The 21,602-nt window shown below is 43.1% G+C and overlaps 1 protein-coding gene across 1 annotated transcript in view; it reads left to right on the top strand.

Annotated features, from left to right (window-relative positions):
• Nucleotides 1-21,602, top strand: part of GAD2 (glutamate decarboxylase 2) — a 41,525-nt gene that overhangs the window by 1,142 nt on the left and 18,781 nt on the right. The window contains exons 4-7 of the mRNA XM_050311246.1: nucleotides 706-939; nucleotides 5,816-5,906; nucleotides 6,731-6,843; nucleotides 10,659-10,774. Coding sequence (XP_050167203.1) covers nucleotides 706-939; nucleotides 5,816-5,906; nucleotides 6,731-6,843; nucleotides 10,659-10,774 — 554 coding nt within the window. The remainder of the gene's footprint in view (nucleotides 1-705; nucleotides 940-5,815; nucleotides 5,907-6,730; nucleotides 6,844-10,658; nucleotides 10,775-21,602) is intronic.

Here is a 21,602-nt window from a genome sequence, read left to right on the forward strand (position 1 = left end):
TTGTACTTCATCTTTTCTGACCTTGGAGGTATCGTCTCCGCCACTGAGTAGATTCCAGCTCCCCGCAGACGTGCGCTAGCCAGGAACTCTCGTTTTCTCGGCAGCCCGGGACACGCTCTGCCTGCCTGGCTCCGCCGGGGGAGAGCTGCTGGTGCTGCTTCTTGCCTGACCGACCCCGGGGCACCCCAAATTAGGGGCTTCCACTACAGTCTGGCTCTGAATGAGCCGTCGTGCTTAAACAAAAGCTTTGTGTACAGCGACAGACTGTGCAGCATTGCCTCAGAAAAAAACATTAAATTATCAACAAGTTAATTAAATAGGAGAGTCGCCGCGAAGGTATTTTATTACAAGGCGAACGGCAGTTTTAGGGTGCTTCTTGTAGCATTTGTTGCTCAATCTTTTTTTTTCCTGAGATTCTTTTCCGTTTTTTCTTGTTTACCTGCGCTCCCTCTTTGTCTTAAAAATTGATCCGAAATATACTGTGGCCGGCCAAAATCTGCTATTTTAAATAGTATATTAAATCCTAAGTGTTACCTCTCAGAACATTCCTTAAAAACAGCCTTAGCAATTTGCTTATTAAAAGAAAACAAAAACTATTCATATTCAACACAGAGATTTTCTAAACATAAATGGGAGAAGCCTTTATCCAAAATCTGTGTATCTGGTTGTAAAACGAAGTTAACTTTTAAATTTCTCCATTCCCAGATCTTCTGCCAACATGCAACGGAGAAATAACAACTATGTCTTTCCTACAAGACGTTGTGGACATTTTACTTCAGTATGTGGTGAAAAGTTTTGATAGATCAACAAAAGTCATTGATTTTCATTACCCAAATGAGCTGCTCCAGGAATATAACTGGGAACTGGCAGACCAGCCACAGACCTTGGAAGAAATTTTATTGAATTGCAGAACAACACTGAAATATGCAATTAAAACAGGTAATAGCCATGCTCATTTTCTACCCTGTATGGTCTCATCCATTGATTGAAGGAGCCATTTCATTTTAGCTTCAAATGTTAAAGATTGAAGCAGCAACTGTATTTTGTCGGTTCCAGGCAATTTCTAGCGAAGACAGAAATCGTTTTCCAAAATGATAAAACACTCCAGCAGCCCCATCTCTGTAGCTGTCAGTGCAGCCTCGCACACCCTTTCCGATTTAAAATTAATGTGTCTGTGCGTCGGAGTTGCCGAGTGTGCCACTGTGCAGCCTTTGCACCACCTTCGCCACTTTCCACTGTTCCTTCTCATCCATTTCACGTGCGATGCCCCGGCGGTCGCCCCTCGATCCCTGCAGACCCGCGGGTGCGGCGGGCGCAGAGCTCGGGGCAGCCGGGAGTGGGGCGGGGAGGGGTCGTTCCTGCATGGGGGGCAGCAGGGACCAGCCCATTTAACAGCCCAAATCGCAATAAATACGCTGCAAATGGGAGCTCTAAGCAGCCATTTGCTGTGTCTCCCTTTACCTGCAGGACACAAAAATAGGAGAATTTAACAGAACCATGCACAGGAATGTTGAGGGGTTTGCCCCAACTTTAGGCTCAAGCAATAAAATCAAAGCCCGAATTGTTTTAACAGCCATTTGTTAGTTTGTTGTTTTCCGCTGGGGAGAGCAGGGATAGGTTGACTTCTGCCTACCTGGGACCTCCTGTTAGTCGTTAGTCGTGCCCACCCTGCGGGCTTCGTGGCGGGGGGACAGCGTGGGGCGACCCCAGGCATGGGCAAGCGCCCCGCTCTGCTTGGGGGCCACCTTAAATAAACGGCGGCGGAGCGGGCAGAACGCGGAGCCGAAATTACGGCTGTCATTGGGAAATAATGTGGAGTCCGGGGAGCTCTTAGTGGGAATTTGAATTACTGAGAAATTGCTTAAAAATAAATGTGTAGCAGTTACTGAAAGAGACAAAAGGCTGATTTGAGACTAGAGGTTGAGGGGAAAACAAAAGGTTTTGTCACCTTTTGAGAACAGAACAGAGCCGTCCAGGTAGAGATTATGAGGGATCTGTGTAATCTTCGTTTAGAGGTGAAAATGACCAGCCACATGTTTTTGATGCATGGGTTGGGTGCTGTCAAAACGCCTTTAAAATACTGGAATAAACAGATAAATTATGTCCACGGGAACAAAGTCGATCAGTCCAGTGATCCATGTTATGTGTCTGGGTAGGTCATAGGAAACATGTTTGCACAGAATCATGTAAAACGTGGGATCTGTGATTCTGGGAAAAATAAAAATAGGGTTTCTTAGGTGATTTTCATTCACTGTTTTTTGTTATAGCCTGTTTTCACGTAATAGACCTATTTAATTTTATGCATCAAAAAAATACCCTTTAAAACAATGTTATAATTTCTCTTCCTCCCCCTAAATAGCTGAGCCTTTCCCTTCTTGGCATTAAATTTTTCTTTTTTTTTAATGACGATAATGCTTTTAAGGTCTGAGAATGGGTACTGTGGGGGGTTGTATGAAATGCAGCGGTGTAATGGGGTTCAGTTGGGGGGTGCAGAGCCACCTCAGCCACCTCATTTGGCTGCTGCTGCTCGTCAGCATCCTGGGGTGACAGCCCCAGCCTGGGGGGAGGGACTCACAAAATGCCCGGGATTTACACCTGGAGCCCTTCAGCATGTGCTTCAGAGTAAAACCCTGGAATTACCCTCAGAGGAAGGACAGTGTTGTGAGGTTTTTGGCAGCGGGGTCTGTCTTCACTCCTGCCTCAGGAGCCCTTCAGACACGGCCCCTCCTGGGCTGTGTTTGGCTGCAGGGGCCCAGGATGCTGATTGAAAAATAAATTGTATTGCTTAGATTAGCCTCACAGCTGGATCCCCAAGTCCAGGGATTCGTGGAGCCAGATGGCTGATTTTTTGGCTAAGGGGCAGGTGTCGGTTGCTCCAGGTGTTGTCTGCATGCCACTGTTCGCTGAGGTGCTCAGGGGAACCACACTTTCTGCCCCTTTACTAGCAGAGACAGAGTTCTTGCTGAGAGAATGTGAAAGTGACTGTGAATGCAAGGAAAAGATGGATGCAGATTTCACTTACTGTGCAGTGCAATTGAAATTGAATGGAGTAATTGAAATACAAGCATTTAAAAATGGCTTGGAAATGCTAGGAAGGGTGCAAGAAGCTGGTGGGGGCCCAGCTTTGCTCCCTGGCAGGCCCTGATGCCGACATGCATGCAGTGAGGCTGTGAGCAAGGCCAGGCTCGGTGCTGCTGGCCGTGCCATTATCCGTGCTGTCTAGCCATGCCTGGCCCTTGTCATCCTTTCCTGTGGAGGCTGTGTGTTCATGCTGGGCACGCCCGTGCCTCAGACCAAGTGCAGGCAGGAGTAAATTTGAGAGGGTGCAGGGCAAAGGCACGCCCTCAGTAGGGAAAGCCCGGCCCTGGGGTGTCCCTGTGCCTTGGCCCCGGTCCTTGGCAGTCATGTCCCGATTTACTCAGGGATATCTGCGAACACATTGTGTGCTGCTAAACCAACAAGCAAGCAATAATCTCCTACTTTCACCTCTCTCCCTCACACCCTGTTGGTCTCTTTCCCAGTCACCTCTTTGTTCAGTGACAACTGTGACAAAAGATCTGCGTTTCAGGCAGACGGCACCCGGGTAGTGATTTTTGACCATCTCTCGCAAAGTCTTCTTACCTGGCCAGTGGAGCCTGTATTTTAAGCAAAGCCACAATTTTCCATGCCCATCTAGCCAAGGGCAGAGAGCTCACTCACGTATATGGGTGTCACATGGACAGACAAACCATTACAGCTGGGGCCGGGGTCAGGTTGGGGCAGTACGTTCTGTGCCCTTACGTGTTACAGTCGTGCTGCAGAAAGGAAGGGCATCACTGAGCGGAGGGGGCTGTGTCACAAGGGTGGGTGCTGGGGGCTCGCCTGGCAGCAGCAGCTCCTGCTCTCTCTGTATTGACATCTCTCAACACAGCGCTGCTCCCCCCACCTCGCTCGCTCCAGGGCACCACTGCCCGACCTCCGCATGCGGCCGGCCCTGTTCCCACAGCGGTTCCCAAAGCAGGTGGGTTGCTGTGAGGTTCACTTGAAGAAACAGGCATTGACAACAGGGCTGTCGCCTGGGGGTGGGTACGGGGCTGACAGAGAGCCGCTGAGACACTGCAGCTGCAGATTCGAGTTTTGCTATTCCCCAGCTTTTCAGTGTGGATTTATTTCCAAAGCAGGAGTTTTTGTAGCCTCTTCGAGCTTTCCTGTATCCCAGATCCACTAAAGGCTTTTAGCTCCTAATTTTTGTTGCTTTCTGGTGAAATTTGGGAACCAGCTTGGAGCCAGCTGTAATACTGAACTTGAGTTATAAATACAGACATCTCTAAAAATGCCATCATCAGGGGAGATGTGGTTCTCTGCAGGCAAAACCCCTGCCACGGGATCAATGAGGCTGTGGTGGCATTGGTGGGGTGCATGGGTGCCTTACGTCCACCAACCCTGAGCATGGGTCAGATCCTGTGCATTCTGCTGGATCTCAGCATCATTCCTCTGTGCCTCAGGGATTTTGGCTGCCTGTCATTGGCAGCACAGACCAGGGGAAGGTGGCAGTTCCTATCTCTGGTGGGGAGAGCTCAGTGCAAAACGGGATCAGGCTTGGATGGCTGTGGCACAGGGCTGGTCTCAGGTTAAGGGCACGGTGGAATTTGCATGTGTGTGTGTCCCCTGCCCCATATCCTCAGCTCTGGTCTGCCCACTCAGCTCAGCCTGATTACTCTGCCTTTGTGTGCTGCAGGGTGGGAGCTGGGGAGCAATTCCCTGTGCTGTTCTGCCAGCCATGTGTCCGCGCCTGATAAGGGGCCACAGGAGACTGAAGATAAGTTTTCTCTCACTGCTGGGTCTGCATTTCCTCAGTCATCGTGCTCTATCTTTTGTTTTCTCTGATGGCAATAACAGTTCGTCATCTAAGGGTCAGGACAGGTGTTTTCCAAGCAGAGGCTGCCTTCCTTTGAGTCAGATGGCATTTAAGTAATTGTGAACCATCTATAATTTGTACCAGTAATTATACCACTTATCAGGGGCTTGCGGGAAGTGACCAGTAAAAATAGAGTTTTAATGGTTTCTGGGTTTAATGACTCTGGGCATATTTTTAAGAAAAATCTCTAGCAGGATTTTAGAGAAAAAATTGGGAGCCAGTTAGATTAACCAGGTACGTGGACTCTATATTCACAAGAATATATTCTTGTGCATCAGTCTGCTGGGGCAGCAGTGCTGGTTTTCATGGGGTTTGTTCAAAATCACAATTGCAAGTAGCCAGGCTATTTGTAATTCCATTCTGACAGGGAAGAAATGACAAGGACCACCACCTTCCCTGCCATCTTCATACAATCATCAGCCATTGAGTCATGTGCAAAGCAGTCACCAAAATACTCCATTTTCTCATTTCACCCTGTCTATTACAATCATTAGCCATTCATCACTGATGTTATATGTACTGGCAAGCTCTTCAGATGGTGTCTCGTGTGTGCCTTTCAAACCTAGTCAGGCAAAACCATATCCAGTGACAACATGTGACACACTAACGGGAGCAAACAGCTATTTTTGTGAGGCAGCAATGTGCTAATTTTCAAGGCATATTGAAAGGATAATAGGGAATGTTGGAATTCATTATTCTGTGTTCAGTGTAATTACTCTGATTTTACTGAGTTTGGAATGAGAAAGAAGAGAAATCATCCTGCCTTTTCCAAGAAATGTATTTACTGCTATTTGCTTTGTTTTATACCTTGAAAGTGCTTCCTTCTCCATAGAAATCCGGAGGTAAATACAATGTTCAGCACTGAATAGTTTCATTCAGAGTCATCAGCCTTTTGATAACATTTTCCGTCTTGTGCAGGGCACCCTAGATATTTTAATCAACTTTCAACTGGATTGGACATGGTTGGATTGGCAGCAGACTGGCTGACATCAGCAGCAAATACTAATATGTAAGTAGCGGATTTTTTTTGCCATAATAATATTTAATATAATTTTACAGTTTAAAATATTAGTTCCTGTATCTGAATGAAAGAATACTGTTATGTTAAGACTGCTGGGGAAAAAATCAATCTGCTTTTTAGATGGTTACTACAGTCATTTATACAAGACTTTCAACTTTGTCTTGTAGGCTGTCTTCTATAAAATTTCATCATACTAATATGATGTTGGTTTTGCTACCCAGAAAGATACGCAAAAGATATATATAGATAAGCGTTTTGCATGCATAAATATGTAAAATGAAGGGTGTGCTAAGTGAACAGTTGCATTCATGTAGAGGGGTTGTGTACAATCCATACTCGGAACACGGAGAGCCATTGCTTTCTCTAAGAAGGATACAGAATTTAAAGTGTGGAGCTTTTTCACTTTGGTACTAGGAAGCATTTTTGTGTCCTTGGTTAGCTTATGCACTGTCTTGTCATTATGAATAGGACTGAGGACACGTGTGCTTTAGATGTGCACACAGGTTTATGCAAGGCGAAGGGCTGGCTCTGCCCACTGTCTCTTGAATACAGGGCAAAGCCTTGAGCCTGGAAGAGGTGGGCAAGATTTTTTTCACTGAAGAGGGTGGAAATGGATTCTCAAGCACTGTCTGCATTTCTCCTTCTAGACATTTGATGTCAAATCCGAAGGAAGCCTGTGGAAAGTATTGTCAAACAGAACTCTACCCAGTGCCAGATAGAGTATATTGTGTCTACAATGTAATGTAATATTGCAAATAGATGTATTACTGTTATAGATGAAAGCATTAAATATGGACATTACTACGTTTCAGGTTCACCTATGAAATTGCTCCAGTGTTTGTACTTTTGGAATATGTCACACTAAGGAAAATGAGAGAGATGGTTGGCTGGCCAGGGGGCTGTGGCGATGGGATATTTTCACCTGGTACATAACGTTTCAAGCTTTCTTTATTTTTCAGAGTACGGTATATGATGTCCCTTATAGCTAAAGAGTAAATATAATTAAATATGCATGTTTGAGAGGACACTTGCTAGTAACCACCAGTGGCCTCTTTGAGATAAAGTATTGCATGTTTATGAATTTCAGGGATGTGATTATGAGGGTCTGTCTGAGCAAATTGCACTCCATGATGAGCAGCCGTAATGGCACATGGGAAACATAATCAGAAGAGACATTTGCCTTGCAGTTTCACTTTGCCCCCACTTCTTATGGATTACATGAAATAGAAAGACTATTGTGTTAATAATGGAGGGAAGAAACACAACAAAGCTGTCCCTCACCACAGGGAAATTGAAGGAAACAGGAAAAGAGGTAGCATCCCTTCCAGTAATTTTAATGGAGTCAATAAGACCCTGCCAACAGCAGAGTATGCTGTCAACTTTCCATGTAAACTGGCCTGTTTTGCTCACTGGGGTATTTGGGTAGCTTGTTAATGTGAGTGCTTAAAGGCTTAGAAACCTGGTTCTTTCTGGTCAAGTCAATAAGGCAAAAAAATTAGTGTCGAGAAATCATTGACTCACAAACACTACATTGTTAAGACTTTTTTATTTTTTTAATTATTCCACTTAGTCTTTTGATTTATATTCTTCATCACCTCCTCTCTTACTCTGGAATTTCATTGCTAAAATTTTTACCTGTCTACCTGACAAAATTGCAAAATATTGAAAGAATTTACATTGGGCATAACGTCTTGGCTTGTCAAAAGAGAACAGACTGATAGCTGTTGCTGAAGGAGCCTTTCTGAAAAGAAAGTCCATTGACCTAATGAAGAAGGAAAGAGTGCACTGTTGAGCAAAGGAAAGGCCTCACTGATAACAGCACAGGATGTTCAGCTCTCGGAGGCCGTGAAGGTCAGGCAAGGCTCATCATCAGCTTCTCACATCTGAGTGCACATGTGGAAAGTGGTGTGGGGTTTTTGTTCTTGCTCTTTCCACAGATGAGAAGAATTGACATTGCTTTTTGAATGAGTTCTTATTTAAAGAGTGCTGAGAGCAAAAGCTCTGACAGCTTTTACTGTAGCGCTTAGAGATCCCCCTGAAAACCTTGGCCCCCATCATATCAGGCATCTAAATGTGTATCACATGCTCAGGACCTAAGTCAAAGCTTTTGGAAACTGAACAGTGGTTGGTTACTGAACAGTCCCTGACCTGACTCAGTACCTCTGGTTTTAGTTCCTTACCTTGCAGGCTTGAGATGCAGTAACCCCACAGGGCTGGTCAGGGACCTGAAAGAAAAGAGAAGAGCAATAGCAATGCTGCCCAGCCAGCCCTCATGGGCACAGGCTGGTCATGGCAGCAGACGGAGGTGAAAGGCTCAGTGCATGTCGCAGATCTACCTGCATCTGGCAAACTCAGCTAGAGATCCTTTGAGTCAGGAAAGGTGTCAGGGCCTCAGGAGGAACTACAGGCCTTGCTGGGACTGCGACAGATCCATACCTGACCTGGGGCCAGGGTGTTGCTGGTGTGTCAGGTGCCAGTTCTCACTTCCTTGTGCTGACACCGGCGTGGGGATGAGCTCTCTGTCAGGCGTGCACCTGCATTGGCCATTTGCAGGGCTGCCCCCTCTCACCTTTTCTTCCTCTGCAATTTCTGTTTTGTGCAAAGTGCATCTTTCTAATTCACTCTCTTAAGGCAGAAATACTCAGTGTGCAGGTTCTGCTTTTTTAGGCAATAATCGAAATCATCTCTATGTTGTCTTCTTGCTTCAAGCTGTCATGGCTTCAGCTGAAGACCTTTCTGTTGCAAAGCAAATGTTCTTGCTCTCTGCATTCTCTGGAATGAAATAAACAGTATCAATACATGCAAAGCATAAAGGCCTGATTATTTTCTTCAAATTCTGGAGGTGTTTTGTTGCCTGCACTTAACTGTGGATGTAAACACAGCTCCAAAATTAAAGGCAGAATGCAGGCTTATTAAGAAGCTTAAGGTTAAACAACTAGGTAATGATAATAGGAAAGCCTGGTAGTGAAGAAATTTAACACTTCAGTCTTGATTCTTTTGACACCGAGCCAATGACTTTGGACAAGATAGGCCAAATTACTTCAACTTGGGCCCATTAGTTCAGTCACACAAGTCATCAACTTGACATCTGCATTTTTTAGAGACAGGGACCTGAGCACTTTGTCCTAATCCCTCCATTTCCCATTTTGTAATTTCTGAAAAGAAGGGTAGAAGTATGTTACATCTCTCAAGTTGGTTGAAAAGGGAAGAAAACCCCCAATTCTGTACTGACCCCTCTGCCAGCGATGCCATCTTTTGGTGGCATTTTCCCTTGGATTCACAGGAGGGCCAGTGAGGTCAGGGAAAGCTCAGAGCAGAGGCAGCCTCACTGCAAGAGCAGAGCTAGGATACTGATTAGAAATGAAGGGCACAGTTTCTGTGGGCTGTGGAACAGTGTATGTATCTCCAGTGAGATAAAAACAAATCTTACAAGAGTCAAAACAATGTGAAATTTGCCAGCACAGATACCCAGCAGTGCTTCCTTCATCTGCTTAAAGGGTGGATTTTAGCTTTTCTCACTTTGGCTGTCCAAGCACTGGGTGTCTACCATGGGCTGGTTATAGCAGCTCCCACATATTCATGGGAGAGGGGTGGATGTGTCTGCAGGGCAGGTCATCTCGCCTACTGCAATTCAGCTACCAAATGTTCAGCTGAACCATCCTCTGGAGGTATACATCTTGTGCTCTTCACTCCATTTTCGGATTGATGAATGTTGCATTAGTTGAACTCTATCTTAGCAGCATTTCGACCTGTTCATTTCGAACCTTTGCTTTATATAAATATGTATGCATAAACATCAATATGTAATCAATCTCTGTATATACATATATATACAGGATGAACCTGATGGATTTCATGTACACATGTCTGTGTGTGTGTGTGTGCTTGTGTGCATACATACGTAAAACTACTCAGCCTGTGCCTCAGGTACATTATATTCCCATAGTGCTCATGCAGCATTAATGTAAAACCAAACATTGTTCCACTGTAGACACAGAGTCAGTTAGTAAAAATCTCAAAAAGGAAAAATTAAGTGCTCGTTTATAATTTATACGTTGACGGTTGAAATATGGGAACAGACCACTGCAGAGCTGTCACCTTGAAATGGGTAAAATATCCATCTCAAAATGGGCATTTTTAAGTCAGTGTATGCCAGTGATTTTAATGCAAGCATTAGGGACATTTGACCTTTTCCCCTTGCTCCCATTTCAGGACATATAAAATGAAAAATACGTGTTAGAATGACCCTTTTTCTTTTCCTTCCCCCAACTCCTGTTATCCAGAAGATAGTGTCTGTTGGGAGTTACTGGGTGGGGCATTAAACACCACTCTGATTTGGGAGGGGAGAGCACAGATTAGATTGCGCTTGAAAGTCCCTTAGGATGTTGCCTTGTGGTGGCACCTGCCTGGGAGGTGGAATAGAGTGGGGTAATGTGTTGATGGGGTATGGGAAGCTAACACTGGGGACAAGAGGAGAGATGGTAACAAGAATGAGGATGAATGGAAGCCCCAGTCATTTTTTGCCATAGTACTTTTTGTATAATCTGTTATTTGGGTGTAGTAGATCCTATTACTACACAGCCCAGCTGTGAGCAGCATCAGGAAGAAGAATCCATGGTTCTGCTGTGAGGCAGAAACATTAGCATGAGAGTTAGATAAACTGTAGCAAGACTTGTCATTTTTTCTGAAATGATATTACAATGCATAGAAAAAGTAACAGTATATTACTGTGGACTCCAGGTGGTGCCATATCTAACATGTATGCTATGTTGATTGCACGTTTCAAGATGTTCCCAGAAGTTAAAGAAAAAGGAATGGCAGCTATTCCCAGACTGGTTGCCTTCACATCAGAACATGTATGTGTTTCTGTTTTTTCATATCTGTTACATCTGCTTGTATGAATTTATGATGAAGAAAATAGATGAACAGGAATTTGTAGCCAACTGTCTTCATTTCTGTTATTCTTTCACTGGGAATAAAAAAGTGGGAAGGGGACAGCTTTTTGATATATAGAGGGATGATCTGTGCACTTATCTGTGGCTAAAATCCAGGGAGAGCAGGCTCTACAAACCACTGCCATTTTTTTGTTCTCACTTGTGTCCTTATAAATGTTGATGAGAGTGGCAAGAACCACATCAAATGATGAGAACTCATTATTGGGCTTCAGCACTTTCTGCCGTGAATATACACTGTTAGGTCGCTCTGGGGGAACAGAAAATCCCTTTGAGTCAAAATGTTTCCAGCTGAAACCACTCCTGCTGGTATTTAATGGGAGGGTGATAACATACATGAGGACATCACTATGGTAGTGCTGTGTGTGTGTGCAGCAGAGCAGCTGCAGTATTTGGTGGGCAGCTGGGCTTTGCTGCGGGTTTCTGCCTGTGGGCAAACACTTCAGCCCACGAGGGTTCATTCACAGGCACCACCACGATCTGGCAGTGCCAGAAGTGAGGGGAGGTGGGCACGGGAGAAACCAGAGTGGTCCTAGTGGGAGAAACACAGAGTTCTTTGCTCTTTGAACAACTGGGGTGGGGGTGAATATTTTGGCTCTATGACCATGTAAAAGTCCTTGCAGCTTAAAGTGGAAAACGCAAGTGCGGGAGGAAAGGGAAGAGGAAAGGTTGTCCCCAAGAGGGACTATGAGCTGTTTTCAAACTTCGTGGTCCCCTTCTAAATTTCTCTCCAGCTGTGTGGGCTCATCCAGAACTCATTCGTGGCTGAGTCTCAGCACATTTTTTGACTTATCATAGAACATGTTTCATTCTATGCAAGTGTGAAGAGCAAGATATCCTAAAAATTGATAAGAAAAGTCCAGCAATAGGGATGAAATGTGATACACAACTGTGGGCTCCACATTGCAGAATAATTGTCCCCACAGCAGTTGAAGAGAAGGGCAGTCAGCAAATGAGTAGCAACTTTCCAAAGCTGGCTGTCCCACTAGAGGTACATTCATTATTCATGTGGAAGTTACAAGCCCAATAAGTCTTGCAAATAAGGTTCAGCATGATTATTTAAAGTAACAAATCCTATTAATCATTGGAGAATTTCACTGTATTCATAGATGGAATGTTAAACAATGACCTAAATTGTGATATCAGTCTCAAAATAATGAAGTGAGTTTTAATAATTGTGTTTTCATGCCAGGGAAGAAGCAGTTCCCTCAGCAAATTAAACATTCAAAGATCAAATATACTAGAGAATCCATAGGACAGCATCTGAAATCCATTACATTTAAAAGTATCTTGAAATTTCAGTTTTTGTCTATGGAGTATGTAATGGCACATCTTCTCGAGAGGTTAAGAAACCATACTATGTGAAGACAGGAGCCTTTAACCCTTAATTTCCCAGAGGATATGGGATTATGGTTTAACCCTCACAACAGCAGAAGCTGTTACAGGAATTCCAGAGGCCTGGAAGTACAATCCTTTTTAAGATAGGAAGGATCTGAAAAGATACTAAGATACGGAAATTTCATCTGTCTCATTTATCACATCATGTTGATCTTCTGCTCACTTTTAGACTCCTCAGCCTCATTGTGGTTTCTCTCTGCCTCAGTTGGATGCTCTTGTAAGACAGTGGCCATGGAACAAGCAGACTGTAGAATTAAGGAATCACAGAATATGCTGAGTTGTAAGGGATCCATCAGGATCACCGAGTCTAACTCCAGGCCCCGCACAGGACACCCCAAGAATCACATCAGGGGCTTGAGAGCATTGTCCAAATGCTTCTTGAACTCGGACAGGCTTGGTGCTGTGACCACTTCCCTGGGGAGCCTGTTCCAGTGCCCAGTCACCCTCTGGGTGAAAAACCTTATCCTGATATCAAACCTAAACCTCCCCTGACTCAGCTTTAGGCCATTTCCTCAAATCTTGTCACTGGTCACTACAGAGAAAAGATCAGTACCTGCCTGTCTACTGTTGTAGACCACAGTGAGGTCTCCCCTCCGTCTCCTCTGGGCTGAACAGACCAAGTGATCTCAGATGCTCTCCATACTGTCACGGTCCTTTACCATCTTTGTTGCCTTCCTTTGGACAGTCTCTATTAGCCTAATGTCTTTTTTATATTGTTGTATCAAAACCGAGCATAATATTCAAGGTGAGGCTGCACCAGTGCAGAGCAGAGTGCTCACCTGCCTCACATGGCTGGCGATGCTTTACCTGATGCTCCCCAGACACAGTTGGCCCTCCAGGCTGTGAGGGCATTGTTGACTCATAATCAGTTTGCCATCATCCAGGACCCCCAGGTCCCTTTCTGTCTCACTGCTTTCCAGCCTCTCTTTCCCCAGTCTATTTACATAACCAGAATTGCCCTGTCTCACATGTAGAATCCAGTACTTGCCCTTGTTAAACTTCATATTGTTGATAACTGCCCATCTCTCTGATTTGCTGAGGTCTCTCTGAAGGGCCTCTCTGCCCTCAAGGGAGTCAACAGCTCCTCCCAATTTAATGTCATTAGCAAACTTAGAATTCCTTGGAGTTCTGTATCCAAGTTATTAAGGAAGACATTGAAAAGAACTGGGCCTAAGATGGAGTTTTGCAGAACCCCACTAGTGACTGGACACCATCCTGATGTTACCCCGTTCACTATAACTCCATGTGCCCAACCTGTGAGCAGGTTGCTCACTCATCACGTAACACGGTTATCCAACTGTGTGCTGGACATTTTGTCCAGAAGGATCCTGTCAGAGACAGTATCAAAAGCTTTGCTGCAGTCCAAAAATGTTATATCTTCTGGCTCCTCATGATCAGCTGGGTGGATTACTGTGTCATAGAAAGAAGTCAGGTTTGATAAGCATAACTTCCCCCTCATGAAGCCATGTTGGCTGTGACCACTAAGTGTGTTGTCCTACAGACATTTTTCTTCCCAGAATAATCTTTTCCATTATTTTAATGGGCACTGAAATGAAACTGACAGGCCTGTAGTTTCCAGGGTCCTCCTTCTTGCCCTACTTGAATATTGGGATGTTTGCCAGCTTCCAGTCAGCTGGGACCTCTCCAGATTCCCAAGACTGCTCAAAAATCATCAAGGGAGGATTTGCGATGATACCAACTAGTTCTTTGAGGATTTTCAGGTGAATCTCATCAGGGCCCATAGATTTGTAGGGATCCAGCAGGAGCAGCAGATTCTTACTGATTTCCCCATGCTCTGCACGAGTGGCATGATAGTAAACATGGCTTAAAGGTGGTGTATGTGTTTAGAAACTTGGGAATTTTGGTCTTGAATTTTTCAGTCAGGTGCAAAGGTTTCAATATCAGCAATTTTCAGCCAGGAATTCCAGCATCTCAGACAGAACTCTGTTTTCATTACTACCAGTCTAGAGCTTCCATCACTGTAAATGAATGAAGCTGTGTCACATTTGCCACCAATACTGTTGTAATCAGAATCGGGCCTCAATCTGGTGCTATGGTATGTTCAGCTGCCAGTGGGGGAAAAGGGAAGGGAGGAGTAATTCGCAGTTCTTAAGTAATTGCCTCGCTAATTTAAGAGTGCATCATGTTCCTAAATTAGGAGCCTCACTCTCTGCACAGCCAGTGAATAGAGGCACCTCTGGAGAGAAACTCAGAGCATCCAAATTAGGAACCTAAATATTCCTTAATTTAGATGTTCTGAATTACATTTGGGAGGGATTCACCTACTTCTGTGCACTGACCATAAAGAGCCTCCTGACATACACAACCTACATTCAAGGCCTAAAATAGGTTATGTGACTGTTCCAGCTATGCTTGTTCCCAGTAAGCAGATCTTCCCCATGCTGTGACTTGCCTCTTGCTCTGCCTGTGTTTCTGTTTCACCAGTGATGGTGAAGCACACTGCATCTACTTGGGTCCGTCTTGCACAAGTTTAATTTCACTGAGATGCACTTGCGCTCAGGATTTAATTCAGTCCTCTGTATTCATTAGGGCATCATCAGTCTTCCTTCATCTGCACTGGGGCAAGAGCAGTGATGTCCTTCAGGGCAGCTGCTCTGGACTGCACATGATACAAGAGACCTTGACTCAGAGGGGAAAAAGTGATGGATGCCAGTTGTAAAAACCTATTTCAGTCTATCGTTTCAAACACAATGAAAAATCTAAAATGAAAGTGTCCTCCTGTGCCCCAGCATATCAGCTCTAGGCTACTCTAATTATTCAGAGGAACACATTCCTTTCTCAGCATGGAAAAGGGGCTGAAAGGGAGAGCTGCCTTCTTGGAATATTTTAGTTGTTTCATTTGTCTATAAGGCAAGGCCTGTTGAATTTTAACCCATTAACTGTTGTGATTTTGATCTGCCCAACTAGCACTGTCTTACACAGTATCCAGCTGTGAATAGTATGGAGCAGGGATTACACCTAATGAGCAAAAGGACAGTCACCCTGCCCTGAGGAGGAAAAGGGTGCAGAGGGGAAAAGTTTACCTGTAAAGAACTATGTGGGTTCAGGTTACAAAACAGCCTTTGGCCTTTTTAATTGATAGTAGGAAAGTAGCTTAAAGAGACTTGTAGCATTTTTGTGGACATGATGATTAATTAGGGGCTATATGGGCTCAATCCACAGTTTGGAGAATGAAAAAAAGGCTAGGCGTAGTTGGAAAGACATTGAAAATTTTTTATTTCCTCTGTTCTCCAAACTAGCAAGACTGTGCCCATGTAGTTCACATCAGCTTTCTTCCTTTCCAACTCCTCTACTAACCCCCTAAGAAGGAACATCTTGTCAGGTGCTCAGGAAATAGTAATATAATTCCTATCATGTTTGGAAAAGAAAATGCAGAGTAGAAGCTGGCAGGTAGTTGAGTCTCATCTGACAATAAGCTCTTCATCCAGTTAGAGACCCAAGAGGACACAGAAGAGGATCTCCTTGCCCCTGGTATTTCCCCATCTGCGCTGCTCTTGCCATCTAGCTACTGCTGGAGGCTTCACTAGGAGTGCAGCTCTGGCATCTACAACTGAAGGGAGGGTCTGTTTGCTGTTCAGGTATCAGTGTCACAGACAGCTGGACATGCCTGGAGAGACCTCATCCTCTGGGAGAGGTGGCTTGTCTGTGGAGGTAGGGGAGCACCCTCCCGGGAACAGTGCACTGAGTATCCACACAGCAACTTGGTCGCAGGAGGCAGTTAGCAATAAATAAACTCTTCAGCTTCTTGCATGCTGATTTCCCCTTGTGGATAAACCCTGTTAGTTGCAAATAATGCATCAAACTACACCACTGTCTGTGGGAGAATCTTTGGCAAAGATTTTGCCTGAACAGTTTTCTGAAAGCTGTTACGGAGCGTCTTTGTGCTGATGCAGAAGGAAATTAAAAAGTGACTTCTGTCGCAAAACATATAACTTAATAGACCTCCATTTTACACAGGGTGTAGAAGATTTTGGTTTGGTTTCTCTGTAGAAGGAACAAAAATGTGATCTCTAGTCCTACCACTTCCATGGCACATAGTGTTGCCCTCTGGCCAGGCAACTTAGGAGACAGTTTGCAGAACTGTCACCTACCAGAAGCAGTCCAAGGGGTGTTGTGTGTGGTGTGGCTTCCAGAGAAAGATCTGAGGAGCCTGGAGATCATGTTTTCTATTTGGCAGCATGGATTGCAAAGCTGTAAGTTATGCTTATGAGTATACAGAGTAAACAGGAATTAGTTTTGTTTCTACCTGAGGAAAATAAAAATCAAACTGAAGGGTGCACGCGTTTTTTCTTTGCATTACATATTGCATAATAACTAGAAAAGTATTTTTGATGGTATTTGAAGCCAGGGCGAAACAGAGAAAATTTGTTCTTATTTGAGGAACAGCTTAATTCAAGTATCACCATTCAAATAAAAGTAAAACCATTTTCCAGAAAAGTAGTGCTCTAGGGCAGTCTGTCCCAAAGGGAAAATTCATCACTTGGGTCTAATCCTTCATCTGGTCAATATCTCATGGCTTTTACACTGCCACAGGATCATCCAGAACTCAGTGCAACATTTCTTACCACACATAATTCTGCAAAACTATCCACAACAAAAAAAAACCAAACAAGTGAGTCTTGCTGGGTTAGAAAAGCAGCATGATATATGTTTCAAAAATACCAAAGATGTAAATACTAGTATGTTCAAAAGTGTTATTATTATCCTCATTTCTCTCCTGATATTAACAAATAACTTTAAAAACTGAATAGCAGGAGCTAAAGAAAACAATAACAAATATATATTGCATTACAGTGTATTTAAAATTGGGAGAAGACACGGTATACTCCTTCTGTAGGTAATGGAAGGAGAAGCAGTAGCTTACAATTACATAATAAATATAAAATTCATGTCACTTAACGTTAATCACCCCAAGTGTAAACATTTAATCTGAGTTAGTGTATACACTTTTTATAGCCAATAAAAAAAGAGCAAGATCTGCAGAAGACAACTCATCTAAGTCTAAAATGGGTGCTAAAGCCTCCAAGATGCAGTGCCTTCTGGAGGGACCTTTTCTTCCTCACTATTGAGGGAGCCTGGACCAGCCACACATTTTTAGATGATTCACGTTAAGAGAGAAGTATCCCAGCCTACACATCCAGGGATTCCACATTGTTGAAAGCCCAAGAGAGGTGAAGAGGAAAGTGTGTTCACCCCTTTTGCTGGTGAAAAGATGATGGGGTGAGGCTGGGAGTCCAGGACTTCTGGACACTAGCCTGCCAGCAACTAAACCTACAGGCCTTGGAGGGGATTCAGCTGCAGGGTGGCTCATCTTGCTCACCATTTGGGAACTGGTTCTGATAAGCTACGCCCACAAAGCTCATACCACTCTGGATTTACATAAAGAGTAACAGCAATCTGAAGAACCAGCTGTGCCCTTTGGGGCTCATGGCATTAGGATGGTTCTTCCTGACAGCTTCAGCCATACCAGATGATGAACAAGTAATTTTGCAAGCTATAAAAACAGAAGCATCTGTATATTGAAGCACTGGTCACTTAAGATAACAATGCCATACTTTTCATCATCATCGTATTTTTAATTATTCTAATTCCTTCTTTTTCCAAAAGGTCCATTCATTCTTGCATGTGTAATACATTTACGCTCTGTTTTTACCCTGAAAAGCTAACTACAAAAAAATGACTATCAGGCAAACAACCCTATACCTAGGAGTATTTGAAATTTTAGATAAAGAGAAAATCATCCTGGCTGAGAATCACTTTTTTTTTTTTTCTGATGAATAATATGCTTTTGTCACTAATATTGGCTAATATTCTATACTCTCTCCTTCACCACTGAATTTCAGCCACATTTCTTTTCAGAAAGAAATTAGGCTTCTCTCTATCTGGGATGTATTTGTAGTCTTCCAATGCACCCTTTTGCAGTGCATGAGGGGAGGGAGGAGAAAGCCAGGAAACCAAATGACAACCTGTTTTCCACCTGCATGTCCTCCTCTCTCTGGCCGGCACAGAGCAGTGCTGAAACTCTGGACCTGCCAGCTTTTCCAAGCCTTGGTTTTCCTTCAAGACTGCTGTCAGGCCATATGCCCCTCTCCACCCTTTGTTACCCTGGTTCTCTCACCATAAGACTTCAGACCAGTGTAACTCTTACACGGCTGTGTTTTGAAAGGTGATGTTCAAGCTCACTTCCTTGCATGGCTGAAAAGTCTGTTGTCTGGGTATCCTCAAAGGGGTCACATTTCGTGTCCTTCCCTGTTAGCCCAGTTGAATCATCTCTCAGTAGTTCTGTCTAATCAGGTTTATTTTGGCAAACCTTTTCTTCTCTTTGACCTTTATATTTTTCTATGTTCACCATTGCAATTACGCAGGCAACAAAATTTTCAGCATCATCACAGGAATATTAAACCGAAGTTTAATATTTATGGTTAGGAAAATTTTCTTTGCTCTTACAATTATATTTTTTCTGTTTTTCCTTCATCCTGGCTCTTTCAAGAGCCTCTCAAGCAATTGAAGTAATTCCTTGTCTTATCCCAAGACAAGAAAACATAACAGCAGTCGTATATCTTTGACTGTATACACAGATAAAGCCATTTCATATTCAGAGTTTGTTTAGAAATTGTAATTGCATTTGCCCTTCTGTGCACAGACTTCTGTATTTCTTCCCAGTTTATCCCTAAACCAATTTGGTTCCTGACCACTGAATTCCCTTCAGTCTGTAAAAAGCCTTCAGGCAACTGAGCTATCAACACTACATTCTTCTTATGTTCCCTAGTGCAGTTTTAGCAGTGCCATGAGACTTCTCAGTGAAGTCTTATTGGCCATATTCCAGTGAATGCCTTTAAGCGCATGGGCTTAATTTTCTTCCTCATAGTAAACCATTCAAATCTGTATTTTCTTTTTAAGGCACTTTGAATAGTTCTGTTTTCTAATAGAAAAAAAAATTACAATAGTGAATCTTTTTTAACTAGTGTGGAATAAGGAGCAACATTAATTAATGCAATGTCATTGACTCAAAACCCAGTGAAATATATCTCTGACTCTTCACTCCTAAATCTCTGCCTGCATTTATGTATTACACTAACCAGTATGGGCACATCAGTTTGTGTAATACATGAATAACAAAGAGATTAAATTTTTTTAAGTGTATAAATGCAGTTCTCACTTCATATAGCACATCTGTGAACTGTCGTTTATACTGGCAATATTCTAGCTCTGTTTTCAATTTCTACAAAGTTCAAAGATGCCTTCCTAATATTGGGAATTTTTTATGAGTCTCCTCCTGCCAGTAGCCTTCTCGTGGCCTGTCCTCCCTTCTCTTACAAAGTTACACTCCTGCCCATAGGGCTCAGGGTGGCCCCAAGGCTGGGAAGAGACTTCTGTATCTTCAGTATTTAGAGGTTTGTGAATTGATCACAATCCAAGCCTTCATCTACAGTGCATTTGTACTGGGAAAAAGTCCACTGCATTTAGTGAAGGTGATGAAGTTCACAGAAATATGTTTGTTCAGAAATTTAGTTTTATGAAATAAATAATGTGCCATGAAAAATAGCAGTGTGATGGCTGAGCTGTGATGTTCAATGTATAAATACTTCCTAGCTCCTTGTGACTCACAACTAGAAAAACAGCAGGGCAAACGCCCTCTGTAATGTGTTTATACCACTGACCAGTGGTTTTAATAGGTTGGACAATCCCATAGTGTTAAAATGAAACATTTGCAGTGTCCAGAGTGCTAGTGGCTGCAGATGCTGTACACTTTTTACTCTCACAGACAGCAGATATCACAAGACTTGGTCCATAAGGAAAGGGTAGAAACCTCTTCACCTGATGTCATTCAGCACCCACTCAAAACCAGCCACCCTTATCTGGATAAATCCTCACATGGAGGTGCCTCTTTTCTCCAGAACGCAGAGGAAGCCTACTTGATGATAAACTTGGTTAGGCTCACTGCAATGAACGCAGTCTAATACAGCAAAACACTTAAGCTCAAGCCCACATCCCCTGTAGCTCATCTAAGTGATGAGTATGCGTTTCATTTGGTCATCAGTTTAGGCAAAAGTCCAAACTGTGTATGTTTACATTTCAAAATGCGCGTAGTTCAGGGACTGGGGTGGTTTGCTGTACTAGGGCCTTAAAAGCTGATTTTACATCTGGACAACATGTTCAATGGCTGCTCAATACACACTTGGTTAAACTGCAGTCATGTCCCATGTACCAACCCACTGCATTTTAAAAATGAATGTAGTATGAAAAATATTTACCTGAGAAAGTATTTTCAAATTACCCATGCATCAGCAGGGAATCTTGGCTTAAGAGAATACTGAAAAAAGAAGTTCAGGAGTGGAAACTCTTATGCAACCTTAACCAATAGGAGTCAAGACTCAATCAAAATTACTCCTTGAGCAATTTTTAAAACACAAGAGGTTTTTACTTGTGAAGTTGAATGTACATGTTGAGGTTCTAACTTTTCTTCATCTTTCATTAAGTTGACTTAGAATTTATTTTCATTCTCAAAGTGTTCATTATGTATGGAGCTCTTTAGTGTGCAGCGAAATCCCTCTGACTTCAGGACCTTTAGGTGGAGCACATGTGTGTAACCATTGTGTTAATCACTTTCCCTTGAGCTCTCTGCCACTGTTGAAGCCAAATACTCACTTGACAAAGCATTAGTGATTATTTCACTGCTTTTTAGTCTTCTGCAGACTAGGTCTTCCTTTCTTCTTTAACATTGTGGACACTTAAAAAACCCTGTTAGATTTTTATGTTCCTGATCTTTTTTATAGTGTTATATCCTAAGCTAGTGGTACTGTAGTATACATAAAGAATTTCCATTTTTTAAAGTTTAATAATCTGTAGTTAAAATTACTTTGGACAGTATTGTTAACAGCTGGGTTTGAGTTAATACAAAATCAGATTCTTGGGGGTATAATTTGATATAAAACTATTTCATTATCATTTAAATTAGACTTATAAACCAACACTGGCTCAGAAGTTAAGTCCTGTAAGGGAGAGAAAATTAGGCTGACTTGCACTCTGGTATGCAGCTTCCACATTGTATTCCATACATACAGATTAACTAGTAGTCTTATTAATAGACCTGTTCTGATTTTAAACTGAAGTAGCTCTGTTTATTAGTAGGAGTTATTCACTGGCATGAGATCACAATTAGGCTTACTATCTTAATTTCTCTCCGTATCTTATTTGGCGTAAAGTTACATAATAACACATCACTCTGGACATCACAAACTAAATGAGTTCTCTGGGGAAGAATATTTTGTATCAGTAAATCAAGCTCACAGCTGATTTCGGACAAGCAGTA

Source organism: Myiozetetes cayanensis, unplaced genomic scaffold, assembly GCF_022539395.1.
Source record: "Myiozetetes cayanensis isolate MyiCay16 unplaced genomic scaffold, myiCay2020 scf1, whole genome shotgun sequence".
NCBI lineage: Eukaryota > Metazoa > Chordata > Aves > Passeriformes > Tyrannidae > Myiozetetes > Myiozetetes cayanensis.